This window comes from Passer montanus, unplaced genomic scaffold (assembly GCF_014805655.1).
Source record: "Passer montanus isolate IOZ18808 unplaced genomic scaffold, ASM1480565v1 scaffold36, whole genome shotgun sequence".
Taxonomy (NCBI): Eukaryota; Metazoa; Chordata; class Aves; order Passeriformes; family Passeridae; genus Passer; species Passer montanus.
Genome location: NW_024368374.1, coordinates 3915718 through 3931070, shown reverse-complemented (window position 1 = coordinate 3931070; position 15353 = coordinate 3915718). Strand labels below are relative to the sequence as shown.

Sequence of the window (15353 nt, the reverse complement as noted above, 5' to 3'; positions counted from 1 at the left end):
TTTTGTATTTTTACTTTGAATAAACTGTGAAGATGAGAGGTACTAATGAATGTGAAAACTGCATATCTGAATTAAATTAAAATATGGATTTTCTTTGTTAACTTTTGTAACATTTCCTTAGTCTCATGCTTTTTATATGAAACACTTTGAAGCTTTTGTATTATTTCCTGAAACAGTTCTGTTTCAGGTAATGAAAGTTCTCATACATTAATCAGTAAAAGTAATACCTCTGGAGTCTCAAAAGTGTCTGACTTCCTTAGACGTAGATAGAACAGTTTTAATACATAGAAATCTTCATTGCCACTGCTACAGTTTCACATTGCTAAAGTAACAATTCTTTAATGATAATTTTTTTTATTTTTCCCTCCACAGTGGTAAAGGCTATTGAGGCGGGAAGAACAACTCAGGAAAGGATTTGCCTTGGTTTGTTTTGCTTTGAGAAGAGAAGAACCCAGGAACACTGGTGATCTAAGAAACACAAACATTGATACTCGATTCATTTTTGTGAACCTGCCTTTCTGCCCAGCTGGACCTCAGTGAAGCTTTCTGTTCTTTCACATTCAAGAACATTTTTCTTTGTATGTGGAGCTGAGACCTGGGAATGCGTTATTATGGCAGCAGTTGTACAGCAGAATGAGCTTGTGTTTGAATTTGCCAGCAACGTCATGGAGGATGAGCAGCAGGTATGGTGTAAGATGGTGTAAGAAACCATATTTGCACAAGTTGGTATTAGGAGTACTATGAAACACAAGGAAAAAATGTGGTGTAAAACACAAAAAGGAAACATTGAGGTCATTATTGTTGCAGCAGATCTTTGTGCTGTTTCAAAAGCTTCCTGTTGCTTCCTGTAACTTGCATACACGGAACAGAAATTGGTTGAAATGTTATAACCTCTGCAGTATTGCAGAGACATCCTCCTCCAAAAATATTTTTCCTGTTTTGCTGATTTTTGCCAGTAGAATCCATGCATGTGAGATGTAGAATTATCAAAATTACAGTATTTTATAGTAGTTTCAACTTCTCTAGTGTGCTAGGATAAAATTCTGAGTAGAAGTAATGGTCACCTTGCAGATGACTGGAAGGGGCAGTCTGTACCTGCTCACTGTTATTTACAGATTAGTTTCTAAATTGTCTTACTGCACGCTGGTTATTCAGAAGTAAGCTTGAAAGTCATTTACATTGGTATCCTTTACAATACAAGGGAAAATATGTCTGTTTCTACCTACGCAGACTCTCAGTTAGGTGTTGATTATTTAAACCACATCCTGTGAGTCCTGAAGCTTCAGTGTAGGATTTCTATTGTAAAAATCATGCAGCTTCTCTATAGCTGGTGGTTAATATTAGAGCTTGCATTTTTTAACAAGAAAGGAGGTGTCTGAGCTTTTTTAAAAGGCTAAGTGCCATGACAAACTGTTCCCTTTTCGTTAATGTAAAAAGCATTTATTCTCCTCTCTTAAAAAAAAATACCCTGCTTTTGGTTTTATGAACTTGTCTCTGGTTTTCTGTATGGCCTAATATCTGGCTGGGTTACTGGCCTGTTTCTGCTGTCAGAGTCATGCCATCATTTCAATGAACTGAATGTTGTCTGCCTAAAGTGCTAACTCAGTTTTGGGTGGAATTAGTAATGTAACTTCCTTCCCTGTATTTTTCCAGAGCTTGTGGTAGCCTGGGGATTTAGATATGGGAATTGCACAAGCATAGTTAAAAATGAGCTTTACTTACTACATCTGCTGGTTGTTAATTGCTGTCTTTACTTTACAAGCCAATAGGAGATGGGAGAATTGAGGCAAGGATGGCTACTTCAGTGTGGTTCCTGGGAGGGGTAGTGTGAGCAGATATGGTTTTGTTTTGTTTAGCCATGCATTCTGCTTCTTGCAATTTCTTCAGATGCTCACCTGAGAAACTTGAAAAATACTAAAGAGCACTCAAAAGGACAGTAAAACCTTTCTAAACAGAGCTTTCTCCAGCTTCAGAACAAACTCAACCTTGATGTTTATCTCATAGCCCCACTAAATTCTGCTCTGGATGAAGTCTAAGAAAAAATGTTCTGTAGCATACCCTAAAGGAAGTGAAATCAAAGATGTGAAAGGCTGGAGATAGAGGGTGCATAGCAGGAAGTCCATTGCTCCAGTCAGATGTAAGCTCCTTTTAAATCACTGGCTTCACCTAGTTCAGATATAAAAGATGCAGGTAGCCAGCTAGCTGGCTGCCTGAAGATAAATCTTAAATGCCCAGTTGTAGAAGAGAAGTCCTGCACAGGTGAAGACCTGGGAAGCTGGAACAGTTACGTTTGGCTGAGGGCTTGTAGTACATTAGCCCAAAAAGACTGCTTCTTGCTTATACTTGATTGACCTGCTGCTTCTTACTACAGAGGAGCTATTGCTACTCCTAAAGTTTTTAAGTTCTTAGATTAGTTGTATTTAGGGATGGACAGCACAATTTATGTACTTTGTAAAAATGTTAGCTCTGTGTTGGGCAAAAGCATTTTGCACCTTACAAAAGGTGTCATTTAACTCATCTTTTGATAATTATGTTTGCAATGTCCCCACAAGCTGGAATTTTAAGAACTTTTTTACTTTTCTTCTTGTCAAAGCTGTGCCTGGAGCTCTCTTGTGCCAAGAACTCTTGGGACATAGGACAGCTGTGGGGAGAGGTTCAGGGTCTAAGTGGCAACTATGCTCAGTATTTCAGGGAAGTCATAATTCATGGCTATTTTGCCTTTTTTTTTTTTTTCTTAAAGTCTTGGTTAAACAACCATAAATTATGAACAGTTCATTTGCAAATGTAAACATTCAGTGGCAGATGCCAATGGGAGGGGCTCAATCACATGGACCTGTGTGAACGGGAAAGGCTCGCTCTTACCAGCTTTATTCTTTGCAGTTTAGAAAATAATGGTTTTTAATTTTTTTGTTATTCTTGGAGGGCTCATTTATCACATAGTAGATCTATGGTGAGGAAGAAAAGAAGTGAAAATATCCTTGAAATTTTCAGAAGGGATCAAGTGGCTTGGGCTAAAGCTACTGATAACCTGTCTGGCTTCTGCTACATGTCAGGAATCTAGTTAAAATAGAGAGTTTGCTTTTTTTCCCCCTCTTTTCTGTGTTTTTGTTTTGTTTGTTTGGGTTCTTTTGTTGTTGTTGTGAGACAGAGGGAGATGCCACACACAAAACTGGGTAGGAGTTCCTGCAGGCTTTGGCTGACTCAACACGGCTGCCTAAACCTGCTTCTCTTCCTATCTGCAGCTTCTTCTCTCAATGCCTTTTCATTTAATCCTTTGTGGACTTTTTTGATCAGGACATTCTTAATTTAAAAAACTGAGTAAAAGCCATAGTGGCTAGATCCATAGTAGGAAGCTTTAAATGGTGGCAGGGAGAAGTTGAATCATTACAACCATTAAATTGCTAACATGGTTCCCAGCATGACTGCGCTATGTCGGGCTGTGCTCTCTCAGGTGGCTCTGATGCTTGTAGCAACCTGTGCCCAAAGACCCCTTCTGTACCTCTGGCATTTGTTTCTCTCTTTCTTTCTTCTGATAAAGAGGGGTCTGAGACCTCAGGTTGAGCCATGACTTCTGTACCATCATCTCATGCTTTTGCTCATCCATGTTCCCTGATATCTCCATGGGCTTTCAGAAAGATTAAGCCATCTGGTCAAGGTGAAAGTCTACCTTTTTTGTTCCAGCTCCTGCAGAAGGTTCCTTCCCTTTATCCACTTGCAGTTTTATGAAGACTTTAAGGAAAATATGAAATCTGTGATGAGGTTGTCTTCCCAGAAAAGTGAGCATTGTGTGTCTGCCTGCAGCATCCCTCTGTGCAATTTGGTCCCTTCTCAGGTGCTGGCAGTGGGAGCACCTTTAAAGTTGAGAAGCTGCCTCTGCACGGGGACTGTCAGCAAAGGAAAACTTCAAAAGCTGTTTTCTAGTCACTACGGTCACTTCTCCTAGTTCTGTTTAGGTTTTTGGGGTGTTTTATTTGTTCTTTTGGTGGGGGGAGGGTTGTTTTTTTTTTAATATAAATGGCCATCTGTATTGTGAGTCTAAATGTTGTTGTTTGGTTAAAAAGACAGTGTTTTTTTCTCTGAGGTTGCTTTCTCCTTTTTTCCCCCCATGTAGCTTTTCCCTTCTACTATCTATTGCATGTATTTCTTCCCAACCCATCATTCACTTGCACAAAATTTATTCCACATCAGTTAAAAGGTAGTCACCTTATTCCTGGGACGAGTTGTCATCCTTAAAGACTTGTAGTATGAGAAGACAGTACCTCCAAAGCAGAAGAAATCCCCTTCCTTATTTTCCATTTCCGTGGCCTGGATGGTGTTTTGATCTTCTGTCAGTTGGTGACAGTTCATGAGACAATTTTCAGAGAAAAAGAGAAACACCTTGCCAGCATGTCAAACACATTAAAAGAATTAGAGAGCAGAAAGATTGCTGCCTTTAAGCCCCTGAGGAGGACTAAAGGGGTTCCGTTTTCCGTCTGTGGAATATAACCAATGCTTTCAGGGACCTGCTCATGGGACTTTCTATGAACTTGATCTGTATGAAGTTTACATTCCTCTGAATTGGTAAAGGTCCGTCTACGGGGATTTGGTGTCTAAGATTTGGGAAGATTTTAGCACTAGCTCAATTGCTTTATGTGTCCACCAGACATGGGAAATGGGTTGAAGCCAAGTCAAAGCTTTGCTGGAGCTAGGGTGTCATATTTCATCTATATTTTGTATGAGAAACATGAAGTAGGAGAAATTTAAAAATAGACAAATTGTTCTTCTATGGGTCTCTTTATCAACTTCTTGAAAATCACTGCTGACACTTTAATTTGGGACATTTAAAAAACTTTGGGATAGTTTACACTCTTCCTTTTTGCTAGGGCTTATAGAAGCATGTTTGTATTTGAAAGAAACTATTTTGCAACCTTGCTATTAGAGAGGTAATTTAATTTGTGTTAATTCAATCACTACCTTGTAGTTCTTAATTTAATGTTTTCCCTATGTGTAATTCCCATTACACACTAGATTAAAAGGGAGCCATAGTAAAAATGGGCTCTTTTGCAGTTCCAAATGTGTACAGTTATTTTTCTGTCTTACAAAACAACAGAGCTAGAGGGAGTTTTAGATTGGCTCTCAGCTGGACTTCAGATGCCTTCAGTGAAATCAAGAACATTACCTCACAATAGTCATGTGTACATCTGTGTACATTAGTATTAGCTTTTAAAACTGAATGAAAGGCTTGTTAATGAAATCATAACCAACTGCAAGTACTCTATTAAAAAGCAATGGCCACTTCCACAATAATGCATTTCAAATTAAATTGGTTTCCAATTGTGTGAATGCTTTTCTCAATAGGAGCATATTAGAATTTGTTCTTTCCTTTCCTTTTCATGACCATGGCAGGAAGGAAAGTCCATACATTGTACCACTGTAGGGACTGAGTGGGAAGTGGTTATAACAATAGTTTTAAAATAATAGGCCACAAGATGTGACATTTACTCTGATTCTTCCAGTTCAAAACTGTGATTAAGTTAAAGAAAGCACATTTAAAGTGTCTCACTATGAGTGAATGCTTTTCTGTTCATCTCCAGCCTTTTGGAAGCATAGTGTGTCAGCAGCTTCCTTGGTAGTCCGGCACCAAGTTCAGGTGAAGAGGTATTGCCCTGTCATGGGGGTTTCTCTGCCTGCAGACAGACATAGCAACCATATCAGAGTGTTATGTGTATGATGTTTGTTTCTAGATACGGTCAAAATACAGTTTAATCTGGCAAAGCAGTTCAGATCTGATCATATGGATCAAACCAAGTCCTTTGGAACTGTGTGAAGCAGCGCAGTTCAGTACCACAGGAAACATTCTGGTCAGTAGCGAAGCATATTTTAGAAACATGTTTGGGCTTTTGCAACTAAGTTTCATAGCAAAGTGAGTAGGGTGTAATATAAATAGGGCTTTGAGAAACTGATCAGAAAACATGTGACAATCACTTGATTTTTATCTGTTTTGTTTATTATTCTGAAACATTTTTCTACAACTCATCTTCTCAGAGGCCAAGCCAGTGGTGTGAGCATCAGTCATTAGAGAAGGACAGAGCTGAGCCAAAGTAATTTACTTCTCCAGAAGAAGCTAATCAGAACTAAGGCTTATCTCGAGCACAGGCAACTCGATCTGTGGCTGCAGACACAGCAGCTATTGAGCCGGTGCAAGGGCGGCAGCGGGGCGAGGAGCGCGCCTCGCTGCGCAGACGTGGCGGGGAGGAGGAAGCTGGCCACTTGCTGGTGAGTGTGCAGGACACAGCTGCCTACACCACCAGGAATGGGCACCCCAGTGCCTCCACTATTCATAGTCAGTGCAGAGAAATAGGTGGTTTTAGGACATGACATCCTGTTGTGGCCTAAAACTGGGCAGGGAAATTGTGCCCCAGAAATGCCGTTTCTGTCTGTTGGCTGGGAAGGAAACTTGGGGTTCCTAGCTCATGTCCAAGTGCCTGCACCACAGCTGTCTGTAACTTAAATCCCAAAAGTTATGTATTGTGGCATATTACTGAAACAGAGATATTTAAACTATTTGTAGAACATAATTGTATCTCAGGAATGAAGCTGTAATGGACCATCTACCTTGTAGCTTATGGAATGTATTGTTGAAAATGAAACTTTTTAAAAATGCATGTAGGTTTTTTATTTTTCTTCTCTCTTAACGGTGCTTTATCCTTTTTTATTGATATGGCTTTTACTTAATCAAATCTATTTTATTCTTTTTGCCTGGAAGCAAATAGGATGTTAGGGTCAGTAAACAAATAGGATGCAACATGTGAGCATGACTTTTTCTGAGGAGCAGTAGGGACCTCTTGGCCATCAATGATTTCTGGTTTCTCAGCTCCAGCACGATGCAGCGTTGGTTAGAGGCGCCCGCAAAGGTCTGGGGTAGCAGCTGTCCCATTGTGTGACTTGTTATCCACCTATCATCTGGTGATATGATTGCACAAGAGGGCTTTAACTGGTCTGCACTTTGTTCGTTTTTATTGATCTTCTACCATATTGCTCTCTTTTGAAATATGTTTCATAGAATAGGTCATTGTTTGTTAGGTCTTTTTAAAAATTTTGGTTTTGTTGAATTTTTTTTGTTTAGGAGACTGTCCATGATAGAAGCCCATTAAAATACTATTTTTGGTTTTTAGTTTTTCTTTTTTTTCCTGATTGCCCTTTACCACAGTTTTTGCTGAGACATGTTTTACAAAACACAGAGCAATTTAAAGTGGTAATTACTGCCTTTTAAAACTTGTAATTGCACTTTCTACGTTCAGTACTTATGGTCCAGACTCTTCCCTAGGGGAGGCTTACTGCCATAGCTGTTGTCTGGGTTGAGCAGATAGCTCTGCTACCATTTTCCGTTGGTGTGCGCAGTGGCAGAGGCAGGAGTGAGAGATGAGTAATTCTTAAACAAGGGCATAATCATACAGTTGTTTTTTTCCCTGGGTTTTTAACTTCTGTGGTTAAAAAAAAATACTTGATCTTCCTTCCAATACCTGAAGGGAGCCTACAGGAAAGATTGAGACTATTTAGAAGAGCATATAGTAGCAGTACAGGTGGAAATGATTTCAAACTTGAAAGACAGTTTTGATTAGATATTGGGAAAATGTTCTTTACTGTGTGGATGGAAGGGTACTGAAGCAGGTTTCCCAGAAAAGTTGCAGATCCCCATCCCTGGAAGTGTTCAAGGCTAGGCTGGGTGGAACTTAGAGCAACCTGATGTAGTGGAAGGTGTCCCCGTCCATGGCAGGGGATTGGAACCAGATGATTTTAAAATTTCTTCCAACCCAGGCCATGTTATGATTCTATGATCTATACATATCTGTGCTCTTTTGTGGAGGGTAGAACCAAATGTATATATACTGGTTTTCTCAGAAATATGTTTTGGAAACTTTTTAGGGTTTTTTTTTTATTTATTTTTAAGCTTGACACATTCATAATGTGTTTTATTTTTGTAGTCAGGGAACCTTAGAGTTACACTAGACTTTCTTTGAACCTGTTCTGCTATCAATCTGCTATGACTTTCTTTCTGCAAATGACATTTTAAAATACTCACTTTGAAAAATACAGTGTCTGTGGTAGATGTTATTTGCTGAAAACCTCTTCCTGTTGAGCGGTTGCCTTCTCAGAGAGTGTGCTACTTGCTATTATTGCTAGTCAGCTTGATTTCTGTTTCCCAGCTGCATCTTTTCTTCTGTATCTGGTGTAAAATGACTATCAAGACCAAAGGATGATGTCTAAATGCAGACTTTGGAAGGAAAGTGGCGAGGGTGGTGTGGTGTGAGTAATCTCAAATTACTAAAGCCATAAGAATTAGAGAGGGAATGTATTACAGCACTTACATCAACCTGTTACACCCTTTCCTTCTGTAACAAGTTTCCCCTAAAATGGTGATTTTCAATTAGTGTCTCACAGGAAATTTGTTTCCTGTGGGTGCTTTGTCCAGTCCTCACAGCCACAGGACTCCTTCACTCTCAGCTTAATGGGAAGAGCAAAAGGTGAAGGTGTTTGCAGCCAGTTGCTCACCCAGTACTATTGCCAGCAAAGTTTAGCACTTACTGTGCTGTGCCACTCCTCTGTATTGTCAGCTTTAATGCTGCAAATCTGTCATGCAAGTCTGGTGTTATGTACTGAAGTACAGCCAGTACAGTAGATATTACAGCAATATTCAGCCTCTGGCTCCTGGTGGGACACTGCTGCTATTTGCTTTCAGTGCTAAAAATCATCTTTAGTACTCCCTCCTGACAGTTTAATATCCAGGTGGTTTAGTACAGGTCTGTTGAAATATTAGTCATTAAGTGGCTAGATTGGAGGCAGTCTAACTAATATTTTGTGGGTTTTTTTTTTTCTCTACCCCCCAGCTTGGTGATCCATCTATTTTCCCTGCTGTCATCGTGGAGCATGTTCCTAGTGCAGAACTCCTACATAACTACTCTGGTTTAACCTGCGTGGATGAACCTAGTGACATGATCACTGAGAACTCTCTGGATGTTGCAGAAGAGCAAATCATAGAAGATGATGATATCACCCTCACAGGTTGGCAATAAAACCATCTCTGTGCCACTTTGCACCCTCTTGGTGCAAAGACATCTCTGTGTCTTTCTATTAAGGTGGCTGTGACTAATGGAGGAAGAAAGTTAAATGACAAAAGGCAACAGGGAGCAAAATGAATAGTGGTATTAAATGCTGTTAATTCTGTACAAGACAGAGAAAATGGCATTAATATTGTTAGCAGGTGGCTTCCAATCCCAGTTGCACAGCTGATAATGGTGAAGAGTTTAATCCATCAACAGTGATTAAGGCAGAATCCTGCTCAGAGAACCAACAAGGTTGTTCTTTGTTCTTCATAGATTTTGTTTGCTTTTAATTAACACGTGGTACATTCCTAAGTAAACATACATCCAACAAGCAGGAATATCAGCTTGAGTAGATGCTGCTTTTAGCTTTCTGAGGGCATATAGTTATAAATTGAAATGTGCATGCTAGCATGGCTTACTGGTGTAAGTATACTCAACATAATATTAATTTTGGAGCTCTAGTAATGATTTACACTTAAAATACAGGGGTTTTTTTGTAAATTCTGTTAGAAAAGGTAACCTTAAAGAACAACCAATTTCCAAGAGGAAAGGTCAGAAATCTGTCACATATTTTAAAAACAACCCCTCACTGAATGTATGTATTTGAAGTGCTTTTGCAAAAAAATCTCAAAGGCAGGGTAGATACTTTACAGAGAGAAGTTTTCTTTCAGCCACTAGCTCCACACCTGGACTGTCTCCAGGGATGGAGACAGCTTGCTGGTTTCACTCATACTTTTGACATTATTTCCAAAGACATGCTCTATACAATCTTTTACTACCAAATGCAAAACAAGAACTCAACATTAACTTGACATGAGGAACAGTTCACAGAGTAAATTGACATGAGCTGTTCTCAGTGTTTTTTCATAGTAGTGAATTATCTGTGAACAGACTGTGACCATACAAATAAGTTAGGTTATTATTCAAGAAGGTTTTCAATACTCAAACAGTATTTCATGTTGAGACCTCTTGCCAACTTGCTATTCATATTAATTATTCACACTACAACTGGCATTTCCCCAGTGTGTTACTTAAGCACCACTTAATGCATCCGTGTGAATTTCATAGCAGATCATTTTGTGAATTCATATTCACTGTAATATATTGTGTGTGAATTTTTACATGCATGAGTAATTGTGAAACCCCACTTTTGTGAATGCCCTTGTTAACCTTTTTTTTTTTTGGTTGTTGTTTCTGGTCACTTGAGAAGGGTTTGCGAATTGCTGCCAGAAACTGAAAATATTTAATCCTTGTAACTGATGGTGTCCAAGGGTTTCTGGGGATACTTTGGAGTCAGACAAGTACAGTATTGTTCCTATCATCCATTATAGTTCGAGAAATCTGGTTTTCTTTAAAGGCAAAGTCCTTAGAATTGAGAGCTGCCACTTTACACAGATGATTGTTGTGAAGAGATGATAACGAACTGTCTGTTTCACACTCTCCATCCTGTGCATGCTGTGGATTTCCTTAGAGGGGAATGGGATCAATGCAGGCCGAGCCAGGACCAGCATTGTGGCTGGAAAGCTCCTGCTCAGGACAAGGAAAGCAACACTACTGGTAGCTCAGCCCCTGGTTTCTGGCAGGAAGCTATCCAGCCTGACTGTAGTGGGGCAGAATTTGGGGCCCAGGGGTGTGAAGGCACCCCACAGGAGATGACAGGACACTGGGGAAGGAGGCCTCTGTTACCTCCCTGCCCACTGCAGACAAGCGCTGGCTGTAGCCACAGCTGCCCAGTTGAACTGCAAGACTGCTGTGTGGAATAGACCCTAGTTCAAGTATAGCTTGCTGTAGGCTGCTTCTGAAACGGGGCTAATCATAGCTCAGTTTTCCCACCTACTCTATTTTTCAAGTGCTTTTTTTCTTTTCTCCCTTCTTTGAAGTTTCCTTCTTGATTTTGTTTGCTGTCAACAGTGAAATGTGTTGTTTTGCTCTTTGAAGTTAGTACCAGTCTTTTCAGTCGCTTCCACGTTATGCCTTTGAGAGAGGATCAGACATCATAAAGACTGTACTAATTCCACATTAAAATATTTATAAGACTGAAGTTCACAGCAAAACAAAACTGAAACCACTATAATTTATGACTAAACATTACTGAGCGATGGCTGCTTAATATGAAGGATTTAGGTTTTTTAAAGGTACTAGTTTTTCAGTACCATTTTATGACTGCTGTCCACAGGGCTTCTCTCTTCTCCTAGATTAACAGAAATTAGCAATAGGCCTCATGAAACTGAAGCAATCAATTTTTAGGGATCTATCTGCAGAATAGTGCATGCTGATAGGTTTTTTCATCTATAGGATGTAGCTGCAGCCCTTCAAAAGCACATTTATCACATGTTGGTAATTGACCTGTCTTATAAATTATAACCTGCAAAAAGCTGTGAGAACAGCATCTGTTGCACATGAAACCCTACTGAGGACATGGACAGCAATCAGCTTTTTAGCTATATTAATGCTCATGCTGTATTTTTTTTTTTAATGAATAGGCAGATGTGCCTTATCACCCTCATCTTTAAAAGCAATTTCCCTGGAAGAGCTGCAATGGCAATTTTATGGTCAGTTGTTGCCAGTCTTATGGGATTTTAAATGATTAACTATCATGTAGTAAAGGGTAATTAACAAAATTAATTGGAACACTTGGCTTTGAATGAAGTTTTATCTCTAAAAGGAATATTGAACATTTTTTTTCTGAAAAATACAGGGGTTAATATTTTGTACAGAAGATCTCTAGGCCAACTTGTCAGAATGTACAATTGCTACACTTTGTATATGTTATTAATGTGGCTATTTGTGAATATAAGGTGCACAGGAAGGAGGAGCTAATTGGATTATGTAATTCCTGAAAACATTTTTTTAAAAATTGTTATAATTTTTTTAAACTTTGTCATGTTTGGTGAGTTTTTTTAATTGAAAACCACAGTTAATCAAAGTCTGCCATTTTATGATTCACCTGTTCTGGCATTGTCTTCATGGGATCGGGGAAGTGGCTGCACTGGGACAGTTTGGTGAGAAAGGGATGAGAGAGCAGGGACAGAAAATTTGCATTTAGATGTCCTGTGTTGTGGTCTGAATAGGGAGCATGGAAGTGTGCATTTTCATAGATTTATAATGGTGCTTAATAACCAGTTCATTTTGAAGTCTGGTACTATTTGCCTTGTACATTTTGTGACGCTCTAGCAGTCCTGCACAAACGCAGCTTCTTTGGTGGTCATTTCTGATGTTACAAAGAAATCCGGAGTAGTTAGGTGGAAACTGAACTTCATGGTGTTAATCTGTGAGGATTGTGAGTTGATGAGATGCCAGTTACAAAAAAACAGGTTTTGGTTTCAGTTACTTTGTAAAGAAATTATTCGCAGCTGCCTGTAGCTCTGGTAAAACCAGAAGGATTTTTTTTTATGTACCTCCTCAATGAGATAATTTTCTTTACAAATTGTAAGGCCTTATTTTAAAAATAAAATGGTGATTTGCAGGTCTCCTGAAATACCTGCATTTTTAAGCTCAGTTTTCCAGTGTCAGATAACAACCAGCTAAGAGTGGATACTAAAATATAAGTGCTTAAATTTAACAGCCAGCTATTCTGCAAAAGGAGGTCTGTCCATGTCTAATGGCTTTCTTTCTTCTTTTAGCAGCTTTAGGGTTCTTCTGACATTATTTTGAGCTTCTGCAGTCCCTGTTTTTGTCTCTACTAAAACCAGCAGTGAATTTAAACTCAGCTATGACTAGCACAGCCTTTATGTCAGCCTGGACAAGGACTTGTGTTGCCCACTCTCCAGAGCTTCCAGACACCAGGGAAGCAATGGGAGTAGGATAGCATTGCCCAAGGTGGTGTAAAAATTTCAAAAAAGACACTAGACAGGAGTAGGGAAAGCAGGACTTTGAACTGAGGTGGGGAACTTCCAAGATGAGGCATAATTTCAGAGCAGAACGCTGTGTTTGGGCAAGCCCTGTGCTAACGCTGATTCATAGGGAGCCTGGATTCGCAGCAACTGTGCAGAAATTGGCATGCAGACACAAAGGCTTATGTTTGTGGCTTGCTCAGATAAACAAAAACTTGTAGAGTACCCTGGGAAAAAATTGAAGATATTTTTAGGTGTGGTTTTCCCCCTCCCTTCTCTTCTTCTCCCTTTTTCCTTTTTTCTTACCCATTTTTATTTCCCTGCCTCTTTTTTCCTTTCTCGTTTTTGTCTTCCAATATTTTCTTCCCCCTCCCCTTTTTTCCTTTTTTTAAAAAAGCTTCTGCCTATTTCAGATAACCTTTGAAACCTGATACTTTGCAGAAATTGCACTCCCTGCTGCCCCATTTTTTCAGCTCTGACTTTGGCAAAGAGAAACAAGCCATTTAATTCCAGTTCTTCTTAAAACTGGGACTGTATCATAACAGCCAGTGATTGGATTACCATTCTGCAGCATTATAGAAAAGCAAAAACAAGAGATGCCAGTTTGCCTTTGGTAGCTGAGCTGGTTATCTGTGAGCACTGTCTGATGTTGAAGGATGCAAATGAGCACCTTGCTGTTGAAAGGACAAAGATGTAGTGCTCCACTGTTTCTGTGAGGTGTCCCACACCTTGTTTGTATTAGCTCTTGAGTTCTTGTAATTCAACTTGCCAACCCAGCAATACCCCCAAAACCTTTCAGACATTTTATAAATCTCAGTTGTCTCACTATGTGATCAAAAAAACGTGAAGCCTGACATGTGTCAAATGATAAAAGTTTGGATCATCGATCAGGGACAGAGATGGGAGGAAAAACCACAACGCTGGGTTCTTTCAGCAACAGGGAAGTATTAACTGGTCTTAAAGCACTTTGTGAAGTCATGTTCTCAGAAGATGCGTGAAGGGTGTTGGCAAGAGCAGTGGAGTGGTTAAGAAACTTAATTTTGCCATCCTGTGTTTGTGGATGGAAAGATAGTGCTGCTGCTTGTAGAGGAATACATCTGGTCCAGGTAGCTCTGCTGGCAAGCTGCAGAGTGAGATGCAGATTGAGCTCTGGGTAGGAGCAAGACACAAGAGGCTGTGAACTGCCAACCTTTGGGATAACAAAGGGCACCAGGGCCAGGCAGGCTATGAACAGTGAGAGAGACTGTAGAAGCTGGGAATTGCTGGTCTTTTGGATAAGAAAAGAGGACAGGTGACAGCAGCAGCAGTGGGGTGGATAGACACAGAGAGGAAGAAGAGACTTGCCCACAGATGGACATGAGGCTATAAAAGCTCAGGGGCTCCTTGGTTGGGGCTGAACCAGTGAGGAAACCTGGTCTGACTGTGGGTGGGTGTGTGGGGAGCCAAGGGGGACACGTCAGTCATGGGAGCCACCCACTGTGAAGGGGCTTTGACCCAGCAGTGGCAGTCTCTGGCCTTGGGATGTGACTGCCAGGGAGTCTCATGAATGGTCAGACTGGGAAGTTTCCTTAACGTGCTTAAATTTTTTGTGAGCAACAAATTATATCAATTTCTATGTTTACATTATTTACATGGCTATTATAAGTTCCTTTCATTAGTCTTGGATAGGGATGGTAAACTTGTAGCCATATGGTGTTACAGTGATATACAGCTGTTAGTCTCTTGCTCACCTGCTATTATTCAGAGTGAAGAATTGGCTCTGCTCCATCACCTTAGTGCCTGAAAGCCAGCAGCTGGGTTTGGTCCTCCTGCAGCTCTCTCTGGGGAAAGAGCAGACAGCAGCAGCTCTCTCCTCCCTGCCTGCAGAACTGAGAACCTGGGGGTACACTGCTGGCTTTAGAGCTGTATGTGGTAAGCCAGCTGTGCTCCATGACTTTAGCTGAGCTGGATCGTGTCAGGCTAACCTTCCTGCCCATTCAGACAGTGTCAGAACTCAGAACAGCTGCTTTGGCTGTGCTGTGTGCATTTATTTATATTTGTAAGATGTGATATCCTTCTTGAGGTCTTGGTAATGCTGGTAGATGATATGGGAAGTTCTCATCCAGATAAAACTCAGAATCAGAAGCATCAAGTCACCAGCACCAGTCCAAGACTGTACATGGTCACAGACTGAATGGGATGTGTATGGGATGTCTCCTCCTGATGGACAGGCATTCCCTAGAGATGCAACTGGAGGTGTCAGCCAGAAGGTGCAGATCCTTAACGGTCTGAATGTCTTTGTCAGATATAGGGTGGAGGTGGTCCTGTAGAAAACAGGGTGAGTTGTATACTTCATTCTGCATTAGTCTGAGCAGCTTACATTAGGTCCTCAAGGAAAAATCCAGAAGGAGGATTCTGTAAATCACAGTGGCTGGAAGAGGTAGGGCTGATGCGTGGA

At 40.3% G+C, this 15353-nt stretch overlaps 1 protein-coding gene across 6 annotated transcripts in view; it reads left to right on the top strand.

Moving 5' to 3' along the window:
* ELF1 (E74 like ETS transcription factor 1) overlaps positions 1-15353 on the top strand; it is an 87052-nt gene that overhangs the window by 49018 nt on the left and 22681 nt on the right. For all 6 annotated transcript variants that reach the window (XM_039716804.1, XM_039716798.1, XM_039716800.1 and 3 more), the window contains 2 exons: positions 373-683; positions 8868-9042. In XM_039716804.1, coding sequence (XP_039572738.1) covers positions 612-683; positions 8868-9042 — 247 coding nt within the window. In that variant the 5' untranslated portion in view covers positions 373-611. The remainder of the gene's footprint in view (positions 1-372; positions 684-8867; positions 9043-15353) is intronic.